This window comes from Sarcophilus harrisii, chromosome 1 (genome assembly GCF_902635505.1).
Source record: "Sarcophilus harrisii chromosome 1, mSarHar1.11, whole genome shotgun sequence".
NCBI classification, from domain to species: Eukaryota; Metazoa; Chordata; class Mammalia; order Dasyuromorphia; family Dasyuridae; genus Sarcophilus; species Sarcophilus harrisii.
The window spans coordinates 480,897,100-480,919,065 of record NC_045426.1 but is presented as its reverse complement, the minus strand read 5'-3'; the positions used below and the strand labels follow the sequence as shown (position 1 = coordinate 480,919,065).

The window sequence follows — 21,966 nt, the reverse complement described above, 5'->3', positions numbered from 1 at the left end:
CTTGAGAAGCTTATATTCTGCTGGTACTAGACCTAGAATTATGCAAAGATAATGAACTACTTAAAATAGGAATAGTCCAACCCACACCCATGGCTAATCCAGTTCCTTTTCCATATGTATAAAATAAAAGTTTGAATGATTAAGAAATACAATTGTGAGGAAAAACAATGAATATTCCTTCTTGTATTTAAAATTCAACCTTATAAATGGTTATAAAGGATTTTTTATTTGGATATGTTATTAAAATTGATTTCAACTTAAATCAAATTTGTGAACATTTTTAATAACTACTATAAGAAAAAAATACTCACCTTGTAAACATAAAGATATTCTCTGAGGAAGGCTCCTTGCTGAGCAGCAGGTTGTTTGCTCTCATTGATCAAAATGTGCTTAAAGGCAGATACTGCATTGTCAAGCTGTCGAAGTGTAAATGACTGACGACCAATAGTGAAGTTAATGTGATCCTCTGCAAGAGACCAGCCTTTCCCTTTGTAAACTTGCATGGCTTGGCAATAGCAACGTAAAGCATGCTTTTTCTGAAAAACAATTTCATGAATTTTTACAAGTACAATATCATCTTTTTTCTAAATTTATTATGGACTAAAAGAATAGATTTAAAATTTTAAAATCAATACTAAGTGTAGAAAATATAAAGTTATAGTAATGTTAGGCTGGGAAAGGATCTTAAAAGATATTAAAATTATAGACCTGGTGCATGTAGGGACCTCAGAAATCCAATGAAATGGACTTGGAAGGCAATGAAATGCCTTCATTTTATAGATAAGAAAACCATGGGCCTAACTAGCAAACTGACTCTATGTTATACGGTCAATGGCAAAATCAGGGCCTGAATCTTGGTCCTACAATTTTAAATTCAATGTTCTTTCCCATTATATTACCTTTTATTATAATGTTTATCCATGAAAAGCAAAAAAGTACCAGTAAATGATAAATTGGAGGAAAAAATTATCATTAAGGTATCTATAACAATATAGGCATTCAAATATTGATATCCAATCAATAAATCCTTATTCAACAGAATATTTACTAATTAAAAAATTTCTATAACTTTATAAAAGCTGATTTTCAAAGACAAAAACTGGATATTAAATCTCATGCTTATAAAACAATTTGAGAGACTATTGTCTGCCACCCCCCCAAAGTATTAGTAAATTAATAGTATTAATACTCGGATTACAAAGGAAATTTTTTTCAGGGTTTAATTTCTATACCTCCACAGAAGTCCTACTCTAAAACCTTGATTGTGGTATGGATGATGAACCTTAGTACTCAAAGACAGTTATATATAATGGCACTTCTATACTATGCAGTTAAATATTCAGGTACTGTCCTAGTTACAGAGTACAATCTAACAATCAGACTAACAATATATACAAAGGTATACAGATAATACATAGACATTAGGTGAAGAATTTTTTGGCCATGAAGACTACTAAGACAATAAAAAATAAAAATACCCTCAATCCTATTCAGTCCCTTACTACTTCCATAGTCATGATATGAAAGGAAGCAAAGAATGTTACAAATCACTAAATTTATAAAAAGTTTATAAACATGAATTTAATAGTTAATGTTCTAAATAACAGATCTCAGTCCATTGACAAAAGAGGTAATTCACTACTGAAAGAACTTTATTACATCAATATTGACCTCTTGCTATAAAAAATTGAAAAAAGTTGCAGCCATATGAAAGTATGGCTCTCATTTTTTTTTAGAGGCAAATAAAAACAATTGATAGAAATAGCATTATTGTGAGCAATTAAGAGCCATTTTTTAAAAAGTTTTTTTTAAGAGCCATTTAGTAAAGCAACATCTGTTGCAAAGATTTTACCCTGATATTCAATGAATTAGATACCAAGATAAACAGGAGAGAATTATTTGAAAATATGACTCAAGAATAAGAAGTAAAGTTGGCCAAATGTATAAGAAGCTTAAAGAAATGCTTTCTAGAGTTAGAAATTCTTTTCTAATCAATAATTTACTACTTTATATTTGGTACTCCAACAAAAATTTGAAATTTATACTTGACCAAAACAATGACTAATAATAAAATGGAAAACTTAAATAAGTGACTTTTTAGACCCTAGAAGTAGAAAGCAATAGCCCATGGAATATAAGAAAGAGAGCTAATAGTATTACTATTAGCCAATGTGGGCAAAAAATTCATAGCCTTGCTATCATGACTAGAGACAAGCCAAAGACACTTGTAGCCTGCAGGGTCTCATTCATAGCTAGAGCCATAGAAGTTTCAGAAAACAGTGATGATCTTTGTGGGCATGGCAGCAACCAGTGTGGAAATGATTTGGATTAGGATAGCCCAGGATTTCAAGGCTCCTAGAACCTACATAGTATATTTCAAGAAGTCATAGAGAAAAACTGCCTGGATTATTAAAAGCAAAGGGCAAAGGGAAGACATCTTCTGAAAAATACCCCCAAAAGGAACCCCAGTAATGTTAGCCAAAATCCAGAATTACTATGCAAAAGAATAAATTCTGTAAGAACTCAGAAATCCTTAAAGTACCCAGAGTCAGAATCACACAAGATCTGATATTTCAAAGGCAAAAGTTATAAGCTTATAAAGAAGAATAACTTACCCTACAAAACTAAGTATAGTCTTACTAGGGTGAAGGCTGGGGATGATAGTGGGGTGGTAAAGGGAGCTATATGAGGATGCAATTACTAACATTTTAATAGGGAATGAAGAAATACATATCTCTTCAGAACCTTACTATTTTCAAAAGGTACTAAAAGAGATTAAAAAGAAAAATCAAGAAGCCAAGGCTACAATGGTTCTGTTCTCAGGGTTTGAAAAGGTAAAACAAAAGGAATAATAAAAGAAATGCACTAGTATAGAAAGAATGAAGTTCTCATAACAAGGGGTAAAGTATGAGAAGAATATAAAAATATGGAGAAAGGGGTGAAGGGAAGTAAGTATCAAAGATGAAAATCATTTTTTAAAAGATAACATTTTATTTTCAAACAAAAGGTTTGTTAAACAACCTAGAGGATGCTTCAGAAATGATCTATAACAGTCTAAAATGAAAACCTACTGCTATGAACAATTTTCAGATGATGAAATTGAAACTATTACCACTCATATGAAAGAGTGTTCCAAATCACTATTAATCAGAGAAATGCAAATTAAGACAACTCTGAGATACCACTACACACCTGTCAGATTGGCTAAAATGACAGGAAAAAATAACAACGAATGTTGGAGGGGATGCAGGAAAACTGGGACACTGATACATTGTTGGTGGAGTTGTGAACGAATCCAGCCATTCTGGAGAGCAATCTGGAATTATGCCCCAAAAGTTATCAAACTGTGCATACCCTTTGACCCAGGAGTGCTACTACTGGGCTTATACCCCAAGGAGAAACTAAAGAAGGGAAAGGGACCTGTATGTGCCAAAATGTTTGTGGCAGCTCTCTTTGTAGTGGCTAGAAGCTGGAAAATGAATGGATGCCCTTCAATTGGAGAATGGTTGGGTAAATCGTGGTATATGAATGTTATGGAATATTATTGTTCTGTAAGAAATGACTAGCAGGATGAATACAGAGAGGCTTGGAGAGACGTACATGAAATGATGCTAAGTGAAATGAGCAGAACCAGGAGATCATTATATACTTCAACAACGATACTGTATGAAGATGTAATCTGATGGAAGTGGATTTCTTTGACAGAGACTTAATTCAGTTTCAATTGATCAATGATGGACAGAAGCAGCTACATCCAAAGAAAGAACACTGGGAAATGAATGTAAACTGTTCGCATTTTTGTTTTTCTTCCCAGGTTATTTATACCTTCTGAATCCAATTCTCCCTGTGCAACAAGAGAACTGTTTGGTTCTGCACAGATATATTGTATCTAGGATATACTGCGACATATTCAACATATATAGGACTGCTTGCCATCTAGGGGCAGGGGTGGAGGGAGAGAGGGGAAAAATCAGAACATAAGTAAGTGCAAGGGATAATGTAAAAAATTACCCTGGCATGGGTTCTGTCAATAAAAAGTTATTGTAATAAAAAAAATTAAATTAAATTAAATTGAAAACCTATTGCATTTGGATAATGCTATCTTCCACATGATACTACTTACAGATAATATTGTGCTGATTCTATCAGATACCAAAAGACTAAAAGAGAATAAGGCCAATTAAAAAAAAAGATTAGTATAACAATCCACACAAGAAAACTAAGTGAATAAAGATTTATTTTTTATTACAAATAATTGGATGGTCAAGCATTAGTTATTCCATCAGTATAAATATCCTGGAAAAGCACTGCAAATGGACAATGAGCTGGGAACCAATTTGAAAAGGAGCAAGTAGATTGAGTTGCATTTGGGAGATCATACAGAGTTTTCATTGATTGCAAGTTGTTTCCTGACACAAAAACATAACTTTTATCCCCAAATCCCTATAAAGACCTAAAACAGTGGAAGGGCAATGGCGATAAAATGGTAATTATAAGTAAGCAAAGAGATCTTATTGGTAAGAAATGTTATGAGACAAAAACAAAAAATGACTGGAAGAGAAAATGGTCATATAGCAAAAGCAAAGGATAATAAATGGATAGCCCAAGCATTATACTAATGCCATATACATCAAAAGATTTTCAACACGGGAAAATTGTCTATAAAAACTCTCTGAGGTCATTAGGGAATGAAAATTTTGAAAATTAATCTAATTCTTCAGAGTACAGATCTATGTGAACCTCAAACCATTGCCTTCATTTGCCATTTGGTAAATAATATAATTGCACTATGATTCATATCTATTTCAAACGATATTAAAAATTCAAATTTGATATTAAGGGATATGTAATCATCTAGGGTTCTTATAGAGTTGGAAACAGCAAAAGGAAAGACATTTTTCTTCCAATTCGGTTACCATTTCTTATATCTCACCATGATAATTCATACTATGTAAATAAAGTATTAGATCATTTTCTTTATACTTTCCATCTCCATGCATAATGGAGATTATAAAATCATGCATAAATCACTTAACTTCTTTCAGTCTCAGTTTCCATATATAGGTAAGAATCTAATCCATTAATCATTTACTAAATGCTCATTATGTACAAGGTACAAAGGATTCAAAAAAAAGAAAAGAAAAGAAAAGCAATCAAGTTCCTCACGGAGCTTTTCACTTATTTCTTTATCCCACACATACTAGGGAGATAAAATATAAATAGAAGATACATAGAAGATAGATAGTTTGAGAAAGAAAAATGAAAAATTAGAATCTTGAAAGGCTTTCTTTAGGTAAGCCAGGAGCAAAACCGAGATCTAAACTAGAAATTCGAAAGCAAAGCATAAACTATAAATAGATAGACAGACAGAGGGACAGAAAAGCATTAAGCATAAGTGGCTATGCTAATTGCTAGGAAGATGAAGATAGAAATGGAATAGTTGTTGGTTTAAGGAGTTTGCATTTCAACATGTATTCATACAAGTACAAACAAAATAATTCAAGTTGATATTGAAGAAAAAGCAATAGCAGCTAGAGGGAAAAGGTGGTCAGGTCAGATCAGGGAAAATCTTAGGAAGCAGTCTTTCAGCGGAGCTTCTAGGGAAATTAGGTATACTAAGAAGTAAATTGAGGAGAGAATGTATTCCAGATCTGGAGAACAGATTAGAAAACTATTCTATATAAAAATTCACTTATATTCACTAAAACTTAAACTGATGAATGCTGTCATTGTCAGGAATTCAAGATAGCATCCTTCATCCGAATGTTTAAAAATGTGAATGAGGGACAGAAGACCATCACACTTTCCCCCTAGGCACTTCTACTTAAAATAGTGTTTCTCTAGCACTGATGTTCAAAAGCTTCAAATAGGAACAGGGATGAGACCTATTATATAGAATAAATTCCTATTGAGTATCCACCACATGCAAAAAACTGACAGGAGTAATATTTCAAGAGTATAAAGATTTAGATCCTGATATAACTAGAAGGCAAACTTATTCCAATTTAAGATAGCTTCTTTAAACTTTAAGAAGTTGATCAATTTGTTATAACAGCTTATATGCAGAAATTGATAATGCTTGAAATAATCTGGTCTATCTATATTTTTAAGTAAAGTAAATCCACTTACCTGTCCTGCTTTACTAAACCGATGGCCAGCCAATATCATGTGAAAGGCAAATTTTCTAACCATGGGGCTCTTCATGTTTATAAAGCAATGTGCCGCCTGTTCTAACAGAAGAGCACTTCGAAGATCAGAATCCTATTTAATGTTTAAAGAAAAATAAAAATATTAGTGTCATCACAATCTAAAACAAAGAAGAGAACTGGTTATAATCCATTTTTTAAAAAAATAAATACCGCACTAACAGCTAATCTTAGTTTATATTGGGAAGAGATGAAGAGGAAATCTTATCTTGTTTGTGGTAACCACAAACAACAATAAATCTTACAAAATTTTGAAAGCATTTCTCTGAATTAAAGTTATTTAATATAAAGTATTATGTGACTATGAAAAATATTTTAGGACTAATGAAATAGCTGATCTGATTTCTTTTTGATCCAATGATGAATTTTTAAAGAAATCAGATGAATCGTTTTTGCATAGAGCAAATAAATACCTTGACTAGAAATCTAGTATGTAGATGGGTAAACACCAAAATTAAATTTGAAGAGAAGAAGTGAAACTGATGGTTGCACCATGGTATAATGTCTTTCTATTATTAACCAGATTCATTTCTATTCCACTAAAAATACTGTAATGCTTTCCTCTCTTGGATATCTGAATATTTCACTTAGAAAATTTCATTATAATTTTTACATTTTTCAAGAATATTAACCAATGTACTGATTTAAAGGACAGATATGACTATTAGATCTAAGAAAGTTTAAGAGTGAAACCATAAAAGAATGTTCTTTTCGTCTGCTGCTAGGATAATAAGCAAAAAAGCAGTACAACTTGAAATTTATTTGCCCTTTGAACAGACCCCAATATGAATAATATTTCTTTAATAATAATAGAACTGAATTTAATATCCCTGGAGATTCATTTCATCTGAAATACTCATCTATTAATATAAAGGTTGCTGGTTAAGAAACAGCAACTTCCCAAACTTTCTGTAAGTTTTTAATTTTACATAAGCTGAACTTCCAATACCCTTCCAATTGTTTTGCTGCCAACATTTTCTCCCTTGTTAGAAGCAGAAAAATGCCAACTTTAAAGCCACTAAGTTGCTATTTTATGGACCTTAAACTGATAAGAGTTTTATAGAGCAAAGCTAAACATCAATTATTTTAACCTGGGGGAATTTATATTTACATATGATAAGAATTTAAGGCTACTGGGGCAGCTAGATGCACCGTGAATAGAGCACCAGCCCCAAAGTCAGGAGGACCCGAGTTCAAATCTGGTCTCAGACACTTAACACTTCCTAACTGTGTGACCGTGGGCAAGTCCCTTAGCCCCAATTGTCTCATAGCAAACAAACAACAACAACAACAAAAAGTTTATTCTGAAGAATTTAAGGCTTGGCAAACCATACATTTATTTGTTGGGGTTTTTGTGATATATTATTTATATTTATTTATACATTTCTGTACTATACATACTATATATTTTATAAACAAAAACCTGCTACAATTATTTTTTTCTTTCACAAAAGAGAAATGCAATGTGTAGATGAGTATTTCAGAGTACTAATATTTCCATCTCCTACAATCAAAATATCTGAAGATAAAGTAGAACATATAAGGTTGTAGTTCAAAGTGCGTACAGAAAATTAACTGAACTAGAAATACTAAAAATAGGCAGAATTAATTTTTTCAAATTTATGTATTTTAATCCACTTGTCTATGGCTCAAACAGATGCCCTTTCAAAAAGAGCATCTAGAAGAAGACATAGGATGGTCATTTACTAATGGGATACATAATTTTTTTCTTGATCTTGAAAATAACAGGTTGTCTAAAACAACAAATTTGGAACTTATCCCTTGACTTAAAAAATAACTACAGGTTAAGAAGCTAAATCCTGTGTCAGGGTGGTAGAGATTGAGAGGAAGAAAAAAGGGAGCATACAGAAAGCTGAAACAAATGGACTTGATAATTATATAGATACTAGGGGGAAGGGAAAGATGAAACAGACTGAGGGATCAAGGAAAACACCTAGGTGGGAATGTAAATAGCTGGTACAATAATAGCATCCTGTTGATAGCAACAGGAAATTAGGAAGAGAGGAAAGTCTTGAGAAAAAGATAATGAATTTATTTTAATGATGCTAGGTTTAGATATCTATAAGAATATCAAGTTTCAGATATCTAATAGACAGCTGGAAGAAAACCAGATGAGAGCAGTATAATTAAAACCTAGAGAGAAGAGAATTACAAAGTGAAGTGGGTAATCCACAGCAAAGGTAAAAAAACTCAAATCCACACAGGCCACTTTTGGCCCAACCAGATTAAAATTTAATTGGGAAATTTTAAAAATAAATAAATAAAAAGGGGCAGCTAGCCTAAAAAGGCACAGTGGATAGAGCACCAGCCCTGAAGTCAGGAAGACCAAAGTTCAAGTTTGGTCTCAGACACTTAACACTTCCTAGATGTGTGACCCTGGGACAAGTCACTTAAACCCAACTGCCTCAGTAAAAACAAACAAACAAATAAAAATATAATACAAAAAATGTTGTTTGTTTTCTAAGTTAATATGAGGGCCTCACATTTCTGAGTTTGACAGCGAGCCACAATATCAAGGCTGCCCAGAGATCAAGAAAGATAACTATCAACAAATGGTCAAGAAATCATTGATGACTTTACTCCAGTTGAATGAAGGAGTCAGAAACCAGAGCGAAAAGAATTAACTAGTAGGGAAAAGGAAAGGAAGTGGATAGCTTTCTTAAGGAGTTTAGCAACAAAAGGCAGAATATAGCTAGAGGAAGAAGATATGGATATGTTTATAGGCAACAAGAAAGCAGACAATAGATAAGGAGAGTCTGAAGAAGTAAAGTTGGGATGTGGAAGAAACAGACTTCCTGAGAAGATGGAATATAATGGGATCATTTGTATATGAAGAAAAGTTTGCCTTTACAAAAAGAGATATCTCTTCATGTGAGACAAGGATAAAGAGAAAGACAACAGCAGTAAACATCTCAGTGATATTAAATGAGTGAAGGAAACCACCCAGTGAATGGTTTCAATTTTTTCAGTGAAACCTGAGACAAATTTCTCAGAAACGGATGGGGTAGGCATTATGTGGGAAGTCTGAAAAAGTCTGGGAAAAACTGCTATGACAGTGACACACTTAGTGTCACTTTGAAGGTTTAATTAAGATTATGTAATATAAACTTATAATGGATTCAATTAGCACAAATTCGTCATTTCCCCCCAACTTCATTCAGTAAAAAAAATACATAGAAATAAGGCAATGGATGATGGGGAAAATACAAGGCTGGGATCTGGATGAGCAAGATCTTTGATAGGATGAACAGGCAAGGGCCTCAAAAGAACAATGGGGAGTTTAAGTAGTTCACCAAAGGGTCAAAATTGGGAAAGGAGGATATTATAGCAAGTAAACGAGTGATGGTCTGAGAGAGGCCTGACAGATGTAGGGATTAAATATTGAGGTGAAGATGAAGGGGTTGAGGTTGCAAAGTAGAAGAAAAGATATATATATATATTTTTAAATCTCTGATTCTCTACTAGCTACCACAGTTCCTGGAATAAAATGAGCAGTTATTAAAATTTATTTACTGGAAGGAATTAATTTGAACTGAAATTATTTCAAATGAGACAAAACAGGGGAAACAGATTCAGGATTCAGAAGGATCTTGACAAGCTAGAAAACTAAACAATGTACTCAAGATGAAATTTCAGAGAGATAAAATGTAAAGTTTTATACTTGGATTAAAAAAATCCAACTTCCTAGACAGAGAGAAAAGACATTGATGAATAAGAAATTTATATTAAAAAAAAAAAAACCTACGGGGTTTGCATGGGCTGTAAACCAAATAAGAATCAATAGTTTATCATGGCATCCAAAAAAGCTAATATAACCTCAAACTGCATTATAATAAACAAAAAAGTGACAGCTTCTCTGACTATACCACATCTAGAGTACTGTGTATATCACTTGGAATCACATTAATGAAGTCCCGAGATAAAGTGCTATGATACATACCCATATGTTTCAAAGGTATGGAAAAGGAAGGGTTCAAATGCTACAGAGAAGTCAAAATGGATAAAGACTGAAAAAAAAGATGACTGGCTTGAACAATATAGAGATCATCATTGACCTTTCAAAAAACAGTTTCACTTGAGTGAGGGAGCTAGAACCCAGATTCCAAGGTGAAGTGAATGGGACATGAAAAACGGGCAACAAAAAATAGAACTTTTTGGATTTTTTCTAGGAGTTTGGGTACAAAACAGAGGAGAAATGCAAGATGATTGTTTCGAGGGGATGGTTAGGTCAAGTGAAAGTTTTTAAAGGATAGGGTAGATCTAGGAATGTTTATATACAATAGAAAGTAAGCTACTGATCAAAAGAGTGTGAAAATTAGAAAAACAAGATTTGAGAAACAGAGCCTTTAGAAAGCTTATATTAATATAAAATTAGAACATTTAGACATTATTATATAGACTATCAACACAAACATATAACTTTTAAAAAGTATGAAGTGAAATGTTAAGAATATATGCTTTTAAAAATCAAAAGTTAATTATTTGTCCAATTTGTCTAAATTCTAAAATTAGATGCAGTGAAAACATGGGTGTTCAATAGTATTCAACAGTAATTTAATTCTCTCTCTTTTTTCCTTCTTCCCCTCCTTCCCAATGAAAGGAAGAAAAAAAATAATTCAAGCAACAAAGTATAATCAGGCAAAACAAATCCACACGTTTGCATGTATAAAACACGATCACTGAAACATTTTTTTAAAAAACACACAGAAGAGAACAGAAGGGAATTAAGAAGAAACTAAAGATTATCAAGACAACCTTGAAAGTAATATGCTGTGAACTGATACTGCTGAGTAAAGCAAACAAAACCAAGAAAATATTGTACACAGGAATAGCAGGATTATGTGAACAACTATGATACTTCTTTTCTCTATGATATGTTCTTAGCAGTTCAGTGATTCTAGGCAATCCCAACAAATTTTGGATGAAAAACATCATCTGTATCCAAAGAGAGAGCTATGGAGATTGAATGTAGATCAACACATACTATTTTCACCTTTTTTTCCATGAGGGAAACTCATGGTTTTTTCCCTTTGTTCTGATGAACTTGATTCATATGGGAAAATGTAAAAATAAGGACATATATAATTTTTTAAATTGTTTTTACATGTAACTGGAGAAAATTTTTAAAAAGAATAAAAAAATAAAATAACATGTTGAATTATTACGTATATGTGTTTATGTAATGTGTTGGGTTTTTTTAAGCTGTCTATAAGAAAACTTTTCAATTTCACATATAATGCTTTTTTTCTTCTAGTTCCTATGTAGAAATGTTATGGGGGAAGGGGAGGAAGATTCATTAAATTAAGAATTTTTTTGAAAAAAAGTTTTAATGTCTTCAAAGATATTTACTACTACCAGATAAGAAAATGAGTCAATCATATAATAAGAATAAAGGGTAATCAAGAGATGATTTTCACGACTACTGGTTCCCACAGAACATCGACAGAATGAGGTAACACCCTGCAAGAAGTGTGGATACTCTGTCAAAGATTTCTGAGAAGATATAGACAAGCATCACTTAAGATTAGAAAGAATTGGTGGATCCAAATTATAGCAGTAGAGAAAGAAACCATATTCATGAGATCACAGGTCCAAAGTATCAAAGATGAAAGCATCAAAGCCGGAAAGGCTGCATACAAATCCAAATATTGTAAGCTAAATCTTCTTAATTTGTAAGTAGCTTAAGTAATCATATATATTACATTTCCTTAAAAAATAATTCTCTTTGTAATAACTATCACTTAATTTGTTGTATAATAAGATTTTAATATGTTTGCATAAAATAGAGTACACCAAATTACCACTATAAAAATATATTGCTCCTTTTAAAAACTGTAAATTAGTCAGAATAAAACAAGTAGAAGTCAAAGGGTCAATACCTCACTGGTCAACCGAATCAGAAGAGCAGCAGCTTCTGAATATTTGCTTTGGCTCTTTAATATTTCAGCACTAAGCAATACACATCTTTCTGCTAACACCATATTCCTAAGGAAGAAATTAAGAAATATTACAAAAATTTCTTGGAAATCATACATCAAATTACAACAAAATAAATTTAACTTAACTTTAAATTTTCATTTTCTAATAGGCATTAATGTCCTTCTCTTTCCTATAGAATAGATAAGTAAAAATTACATCAGAAAGAGCTGCACAGAGAAAGCAAATGTTTTGCTGTTAAAAGATCTTGTAGGGTTAGCGACAAAAATCATACTTTCAATATACATATGATGGGTAAGTCCAAATAGCTAAGTAAATAGTTAATTAAGAAATAAAAATCGTTGTAAATAGGAAAGCTGGCATCATCAGTATGCATTTACTTTTCTTTTTCTTTATCTAAAAAGTGTGCTTTGTTTAACATATATTGGATTAGTTGCCATCTAATGGAGGAGAAAGAGAAGGGAGGGAAAAATTTGGAACACAAGGTTTGCAAGAATCAATGTTGAAAAATTATTCATGCATGTTTTGAAAATAAAAAGCTGCAATTTAAAAAAAAATAAAAACTTTTGAAAGAAGTAGTATGTTTGATTTTGACTAAATATTTCAAAAGAATGATTTTTTCCCCCTGACAGGTATGTTTAGGACTTTGAAGTAAACTTAGAAAAGAGGGCATTAAAAGTGAAATGCTCCTTAGTTAACTGATAGTAAAGTAGGAAATAAGGACTGTTTATGTTACCAGTATGTCATCAGATTTTGTGGAATTACTACATAATTAAAATTACCAAATATATTATATAGGATTATTTATTGTAGAAAATATTGGCTCAGGACTGCATATACGATTTCATTAGTATAAGGAAAACCTACTTAAATGAGGAAATGTTTTTACCAATGCAGATTGGCATCTTCTCGAAACTTGTAGCCTAAAAGAACTACTGATAGTACTAAAAGGTAAAGTGAATTGCCCGGAGAGTACAGATAATATATTAGAGGCAGCATTTGAATCCAAGTCTTTCAGAGTCTAAAGAGAGCTTTCTATCAACTGTGCCACACTACCCCTCAGTACTGATATATGAAAAAAACAACTTGATGAAATATTCAAACACAAAATATAAGGAAATAGCTTTACTTTATCTATAGAACAGTTTGTGTTGATGGTACTGATTCACTATCATAAAATTTTATTATATGAAAAGAGCAGTAAAAATTTTTCTTTTATTTTCATCAAAAATTTTATAATAGTACCATGAAAGAATCCTATGATTTTAAAATTATAAAAACTTCACTACTTTATATTAAATAATTCTTAATAAGTATAGTTTATTATTTCTTAATACCTACTGTATCTTGAAATCACTCAAAAGTAGAATTCTAATGGAGATTAGTGAAAGAGCTTATTTTCATGAATTTTAGCATTCATTTGACTATAATATTGTAAATTCTTTAAAATACCATCATTTTCTTAGGTAGGTAAATTTTACCTCATTTAAAAATCTAAAACTAGTGAGAAGTCTGACTCAACTAATTTCATTCTGGTGATCTGAGATAGAGAACTACACCTCAGGCCTTCCAGGTATGAAAAAACAATTAGATACTTCAATCCAGCAACTTTATAGAAAGCAATCATTATCCAAAAATGTATAGAAGAAATTTCAAAATTACTTACTTGCATATATCCCTGTATGTCTGAATTGCTGTATCCATGTAATGAGCAGGGTAAGGCCTGGGTGCTCCAGGCTGAAGAAAAGCTGACACTGCTGCCATTTCCTGAAGTGAAATAAAATATGATTTATACTATTTCAGAAGAAATACCATGTTATTTACTAAATCAGAAGCTTTAAATACTTCAAGTGGATTAGACAAAGATTACCTATGGAATTACACAAACTTCTACTTCATTGAAATTTAATGTAACCAAACTTTTTAAAAAAGCATATCAAGAAATTCAAGTCCTTTAATGATTCTTTAAAAAACAAATATATTTTGCATATAATGCAAAAGGAATCATCTCATTTTTCAAACATTAAATGTTTGAAATATTTCCTACAGGGGTTGAAAGTAAATAGCATTCAAATTAAGGTACAACAGAAAAAGTACTGGTTTAGAAATTACAAGATTCTATTTGCACTCAGCAACTAAGCATTAAAATTAATAACAGGTATCATTTGATAAATAAACAAAAAACTTAAGGAAATCAAATCTAATATATTGACCCACTTTAAATTTATAAATATAACACCTAACTACAAATTATCATTGGATAACTTTAAGTCCATAAAGTTCAATTACATCTTTTTTTAAAAAGAGACTGGTCCTCCCTATCTCTCACTCATGCTGAAAGCGTAGCAATCACCCACCCAATCACCCACCCAATCCCCCGTCCCTCACCCTTAACCCTAGAGCTTCATTCAACCTATCTGTGTCAGTCTTAGAAATAATGCCTGATTAGCTTTATTCCTACTGAAGGTGAAAACACCGGAGTTTAAGTGATCCACCAGCTTAAGCATCCCAAGTAGCAAGAACTACAGACATGCTCCACCATGTCAGGCTAATGGGCAAAAATTAAAGAAGCCACTTAACTAATGCTTATATAATCCTAAGGAATTTTCTTTTGCTGCCCTTAAAGTTATACTTCATAGCCAAAGCTTTTAATTTAAATGATCTAGGGATCATAAATTTTATCATTGTTCTATACCAACCAAAGCACCAGCTGCATATAACATTGCTTGATCATTCAGAAAATCCTTTTTCGCAGTATGATAGCAACTGTATGCCAAGTCATAATGTTGCACTAAAAAACACAAGTCAGCCATTTTCCTGATTTGTAGTTCTGGTGCTTCTGGTGGATATCTGCAAATATATATTAAAAAAAAAAAAATATTTCCATTTACATTTTCCCCTTCAAAATACAAACCATCACAAAATGTTGATATGAATCACTCTGATTAAAATGCTTCCTGTCACAAGGCACCCACCACCAAAAAGATAGTTTCATTTCTCCAAGACAGTTAGAAACAGAAGGTTGCTTCCATATTTAATTAGTATATAGCCCCACAATGGGAATTCCTCCACAGCATGAGAATTTTCTCTGTGGCCAAATTATGAGCATCTGGGAATCTTGGCTTAATTCAGGAACATTCAAGTTTTATATAATCTTAAACACTGCAGAGAAAAGCCAGAAGGGATTATATTTTTATATAAATAAGTTGAATTGATAAAACTGAAATGTATTACTAATATACACTTTATATTAAATCAAAAAACTTTCACAGTAAGCATAAAAATATCAAACAATTTCCAGGTTTTAAAAATCAGTTTTAAGAAATTTTACTATAGAATAATAGCATCCTAGTGCTTGAAGTACTTTAGTTTTTGTCATCTATAAAAAGAGGCAGTTGTACTCTCAGACTATGGAAAGTCATGACACTACTCCAATATGGGATCCTACCAAGAAAAAAATAAATTTGATTCTGTGCCTTCCATCTCAAGCTATTCTTGTATACAACCCAATTTCCAGTTCCTTGTGGGAAGAGGAGTATCACGTACTAAGTCATAGCCTATACATTCCAGTGATTCTAAACTTCTGTTTCAGTAGATTACTTTAAAATGTTTTCTCCTTACCTTTATCACCCAGGATCCTTTCCTCCTTTGAGTTCCATGTAATTCCGTTCTACTACCTAATCAATCCTGATAGTTATTGTCTATAGACCTCTAGGACATTCTTTTTTCTTCTCAATAACTTCAGTAACTGGGTCACAATTTTTTCTCTTCTGTTCAATTCCTTGGTTCAAACTTGAGAACTTCAACATATTCACTGGCTCTCCCTCAAACACCCTGACCATTCAGTTCTTTAAGCTACTCACTTCCAATGACTTATTCCTGCAACTGACGTCAGTTACACATAAAGATGATCATATCCTTCTTACCAAGTCACAAATGTATCAATTCCATGTTCAAGAACTCTAAAATCCTTTTAGCTAACTATAATCTCCTGACTTTTCATCTCTCTATCTGCCTACCCTTTACCAAAATCTACTCTTCATCTATAGCCATCACTTCTACTTCAGTCACTCTTCAGTTCTCTTCCAGGTCATCTCTCCTGCACTTGCCACACTCTATTCTTTACCCATCCTGATTCGGTGAAAAACCAGTTCAACTCTACACTGTCTTCTTCAGTTCCTAGCCCTCTTATCATACTGACAAATCACACCATGCCCAAGCCTCATGGCTCAATTCCACAATCCTCTGCCTTAGCTCCTATATATAGCTGCTGAACCAAAGTGAAAAAAATTGCACAACTGTTCTGGATCTACAACAAATTTATGTTGTACAAGTTAAACTGTGTCCTCCATACTACAAAGTAACCCTCCTTTATTAATTCCCTATCCCACTCTCCACAGAAGCCCTCTCACACGTTTTCATTTCTCTCTCAAAGTCTCCACTTTGCCCTACTCTCTCAGCTGAGCTCCTTGCCTCCTATTTTAGAGGGGAAAAAAAATTGAGGATCATTTACTGTGAGTTCCCTCTTATCCCCTTTTCTTTATCTCCTACCATATAGATCCCTGCTGCTACTATCTCTAGCTTTACCATTCTCTCACATATAGTGGCCTTACTCCTTACAAAGACTAACCCTTCAACTGCACAAAAAATCCTATTCCATTCCATTTGTTCTTACAGACTGCTCCCTATCACCCCCATTCTATCATTTTTAAAAAATTTTTCTATTGATTCATTTCCTACCACCTTCTAATACTCCCATGGCTCTTGAAAAACCCTCACTTGATCTTTTATCCAACAGTAATCCAATATCTCTTCTACCTTTGAAAAGGTGGCCTACCTTTTTCTTCTTGAAAAGGATGTCTACCATAAGCACCTCCATTTTCTTTCTTCTCATGGCTATTCTTAACCCTTTATAATCCAGTTTCCAGCTTTATCATTCCACTATAATGGATCTCTCCAAAGTTACCAATGATCTCTTAATTGGTAATGGACTTTTCTCAATTTTCGTTGTCCTTAACATCTCTACAACTTCTGAAACTGTTGATCTCCTTGATATTCTCTTCTCTCTACATTTCCTGAACACCACTGTCTCCTGATTTTATTCTTCTCTATCAAGCAATTCCTTCTCAGTCTCATCGCCAGATACTCCTCTGTACCCTACCCTCTTACCATAGAAGCCCCAAAGAGTTCTGTTCATAGCTCTCTTCTCTTTCCCCTCTCTTACATTTCACTCGGTGATCTCATCAGCTCCCACAGATTTAATTACCATTCATTTCTATACTGATAATTTGCAAATCTACCTATTCTGCTGTAGCATTTCTGCTTTCTTCCAATCTTGCATCTCCATTGTCTTTCAGACACTTCAAACTGGAATTTCAGTAAACAACTTAAATATTCAAAACTGAACTCTTGATCTGGTCCTCTAAATCCTGTCTTTCTACATTCCCTATTACCTGGGAAGGAGAGGGTGGAGGAAAAGGGGGGTAAATGTTATTCTCCCAGTCTCTCAAGCTCACAATGTAGAAGTCATCTTGGACTCTACCCTTCCTCCTTCCTTCCCTCTTTCTTTCTCTGCCCCACCCCCTCTGGATTTAACTTTTGCAAATTCTTGAATATGTTCCTTTTGCTATGAACTGCCATCACGCTAAGACAGGCTCCCATCACTTCATGCCTTAGCTGTTACAATTTGTGGACTAGCTTGCCTCAAATCTCTCCTCATTCCAATGTATTCTTCATTAAGGCACCAAAGTGATTCTCCTAAAGTACAAGTTAAGCTATGTCATTTCCTATTAAATAAGCTCTAATGGCTCCCTATCACATCCAGGATCAAATACTAAATAGTTTTAGTGGCATTATCTAGTCATCTAACTTCCAAATATTGATAAATCTTATTCCCTACCACATAATCTTAAATTCAATTATGGTGACCTTCTTGATGTTCCATGAACAATACACTCCATTTTTCATTTCAGAGCATTTTTTCTGACAGCCCCCATGCCTGGAATGCTCTCCTTTTTCAGGTCCACATATTTCCTTTAAGTTCAAACTAAAATTTTATCTTTTAACAGGAAATCTTTCCCAAACCCTCTTAATTCTAATGCCTTCCCTTTGTTAATTACTTCCTTTTTATCCTATATACATATATAGCTTATCTGTATAATTATTTATTTGTTGTCTCTCCTAGTACATTATTTCAAAGTCCTCAATTTCTCAAATGTCTATTTTTCCCATCGTAAGAATATATGCAGTTTTTCTAGATTTGTTACTTTTCATTTGCAATCCTTAATCTTTTGGCTTCTAGAATATGACATTCCAAATCCTCCATTCTTTTTCTAGTGATAGTTATTAATGTGTATTGGTCCATGACCCTTGAATTCTTTTTTCTGGCTGCTTCTATTATTTATTCCTTAACATGGGAGTTTTGGATTTTGGCTAAAATAATCCTGGGAATTTCCATTTTGGGGTATCTTTCACAGATGGTGATCAGTGGATTCTTTCAATTTTTACTTTGCTTTCTTGTTTTAAGATATTCAGGCAGTCTGCTTTTACAATTTCTTGAAATATGATAGCTAAGCACCTGTTTTACTCACAGCTTTTAAGGAAACCAATGTTTCTTAAATCTCTTTGATATACTTTACAAATTAATTGTTCTTCCAATCAGATATTTCATATTTTCTTCTATTTTGTTCAGTCTTTTAGCTTTGTTTTATTATTTCTTGATGTCTTATGGAGTCACTAGCTCGATCTGGTTTACATTAGTTTTTAATGAGTTATTTTCTTCAGTAAGTCTTTGTACTTTTTAAAAACCCAGCTATTTGCTAGTTCTTTTTTCATAACTATTATATACTTCCTATTTCTTTTCCCATTTTTCCCTATACAATTCTTATACAGTTTCTAAAATAATTATTTGTTCTTTTTTTAAATGTCTCTTTAACTCTTCTGATAATTCTTGTTGTGCTTATGTTCAATTGGCATTTTTCTTTTGAGTTTGCTTGTAGAGGTGTTTTTAAGTCACTACCCTCTTCTGTTTGCTTGAGTTTCCCTATCACCACTGTAGCTCTTTATAATCAGTTGCTTTTTAAGTATACTCGTTCTTCCACACTATTTCTTGACTTTGTACTTTGTTAATGTTGGATTTTGCTCACTTCTGAGACAGAGGTCTAGCCCAAGCTTCTGTTGTTTTCACAGTGTGCTGAGAGTTTTAAAATGTCCAGTGCTTTCAAAGTTCCTAATATAGATTTGGGACTGTTGGTACATTACTGCTGAATTCAGCCATTGTTAGCCTGCTGAGAGGTTTTGCAAGTTCACAGCAACTGAATCACTGGCTCTCCTTTCTTCTTCTTTCCCATCTTACTTTTCCACTATGGACTTAGTGCTAGGCTAAAGGTTAAAATTGATTTGCCATTCTGCTCCTGGGCTTGGATACACATGATTAAGTTTCTGGAATTTGCAAGTCAATTCCAATAGACTTGTGATGGAGAGAACTATCTACATCTTGAAAGAGGATTGTGGGGACTGAATGGGGATCATAACATAGTATTTTCACCTTTTTTTTCCCCTCATTTTTTTCCTTCTTGATCTGATTTTTCTTGTGCAGTATGATAAATATGGAAATATGTATAGAAGAATCTCACATGTTTAACATATTGGATCACTTGCTGTCTAAGGAAGAAGGTGGGGAGGAAGGGAGAGAGAAAATTTTGGAACACAAGATTTTGCAAGAGTGAATGCTGAAAACTATCTTTCCATGTATTTCAAAAATAAAAAGCTATTATTTAAAAAAAAAAAAAGTTTCTGGAATTTATATTGTGCTGGTACTCACCTAGGACCCTACAACTAGCTGAGGCTGCTCCTCTGCACCCTATATCTGTGATACAGAACTGCTGAACAGGTGGCAAAAATGCCAGATATTAATTTTTCTTGTCCCTAGTGAGAAATCCCCCTGGAACACTTTTTGCTCCAGTGCTTCCTGTTACACTGTTCTATCTCAGTTCCCTAGTTTGAAATGCTCTAGATCCTACCTATGCTTATATCATGTTGCACTCCTGGGCAGCTCCCACCCCCAGTTTGTCTACACAACTTGCTGCCTTCCTAAGCTGCTCTGGGCCGGAGAAATGACTCACTGTGACATTCCTTAGCCTTCCCATTCAGAATTCAGTCCGACATGTTTTCTGGAAGAGGTATGGCCTGGGTGATCTGGACAAAAATGCTCACTCTCAATCCATCACCATCCCTATTACATTGTGAGCTGCTTGACAGAAAGGATTGTATTTTGCCTTTTCTTGTATCCCCAGTGCATAGCACAGTGCTTGATACATAGTAGGTATTTAATAAATATTTACTGCCTGACTATAATGAGATCTTTTTAAAATCAAATTACACACACATGCATGTGCACACACGCACACATACATATCCACATACAGAAAAATTATTATGAAACATAGTATTTCATACAAATCAAATTGGGGGGAGCAAATATGGGAACAAATATGGCATGCAAATTACCTAAGATCACATAGCTAACTATTTTTAGATATTTATGTACTGAAAAGCTTTCTGAAATATACCATTTCTTTAAATATTCATGTTGCTAATTGTTAATGAAATACTTTAAATCTGTTTACAAAATTTTAGGATTTTTTAAAAGACAATTAACTTATACATACTCATTCAATAAGAGACTGAAATTTTACTCACAGCAACCCAGATGTATTCTTTAGCTCACTGATGCTCTTTTCTGGAACTTTACTGCCACTGAACCATTTTTTAGTTGCAGAAAATAATGATCGACTCAAACCTTTTCTTGATATCAGCTAGAAAGGAAAATTTAAACATGGATAAATCTGAGAATAAAACCAGAATTTTTTTCCTGTACATTTAAGAAATCTAATATATTAGTTATTAAGTATTCAATTAGTAGCATAGCATTTGCAGGAAAAATATGCAGAAGTATAAATGTGCTGAGAAAAAAATACTAAGAACATTACTTTTGTGCAATAAAATCCTATTCCCAGAATTAGAGTATGAAGAAAACTCAGGAGCTAATCTACACATGAAAGAAAATCAACTCTACAACATACTGAAGAAATGGTCTATCAGATTCTCTCTGAAGATCTTCCGATGAGGGGAAACCCATATCAAGGCAGCTGATTTTACTTTAAATAGCTCTAAATACTAATTTTCCTGAATCTCAAACACATCTTTCATCTCACTCACTCCTAGGAACCACTTTTCCAAGTTTCACATTAATGCTTTTACAAAAAAGTAAATTAAAAAATGCTATTTCAAATGCTTGCAGCTGTTTCTTCTCTGCTAAAAAATAAAAACTAAAAATCCTCAACATTTCAACCAATACCTACTGTCTAGCCCAATATTTCTCCAATTAAATGGAACTTTATCAAATGACTCTTAAAACTGGAACCCAAGCCAAAATAGTGGGGTGAAGGCAGAAACTTGCCTCTCCCCCCAAATTGCTCCAAATTCCTTTAAATAATGTCTCTAAGCAAATTTCACAACATCAAAACAGTCAAAAAGACTGAGTAGAACATCTTCCTGCTGAAAGCAATTTAGGTCAGCAGATAAACTCTGTGATACCAGGGTGGGGAGTTCAGCCTTCAAGTCCCAGTGCAGGCAACAAGGCAGCCCTGGGCCCTGTCTCACCCTAGCCCAAGCCAGCCCCAGCCCAAACTCTCAATCAGCAGTAGTACTGATGGTTTCCAGATCTCTCAGCACAGAGACACCAAAGAGAACCTAGAAATTCAGCAGAAAAGGATTGTAGAACCAGGGTGGGAACCTAGCA

At 33.3% G+C, this 21,966-nt stretch overlaps 1 protein-coding gene across 2 annotated transcripts in view; it reads right to left on the bottom strand.

Annotated features, from left to right (window-relative positions):
- Nucleotides 1-21,966, bottom strand: part of TRAPPC8 (trafficking protein particle complex 8) — a 121,688-nt gene that overhangs the window by 56,608 nt on the left and 43,114 nt on the right. For both annotated transcript variants that reach the window (XM_031946480.1, XM_031946481.1), the window contains 6 exons: nucleotides 20,865-20,980; nucleotides 14,864-15,014; nucleotides 13,831-13,931; nucleotides 12,107-12,212; nucleotides 6,130-6,261; nucleotides 312-536 (listed from right to left, as the gene is read on the bottom strand). In XM_031946480.1, coding sequence (XP_031802340.1) covers nucleotides 312-536; nucleotides 6,130-6,261; nucleotides 12,107-12,212; nucleotides 13,831-13,931; nucleotides 14,864-15,014; nucleotides 20,865-20,980 — 831 coding nt within the window. The remainder of the gene's footprint in view (nucleotides 1-311; nucleotides 537-6,129; nucleotides 6,262-12,106; nucleotides 12,213-13,830; nucleotides 13,932-14,863; nucleotides 15,015-20,864; nucleotides 20,981-21,966) is intronic.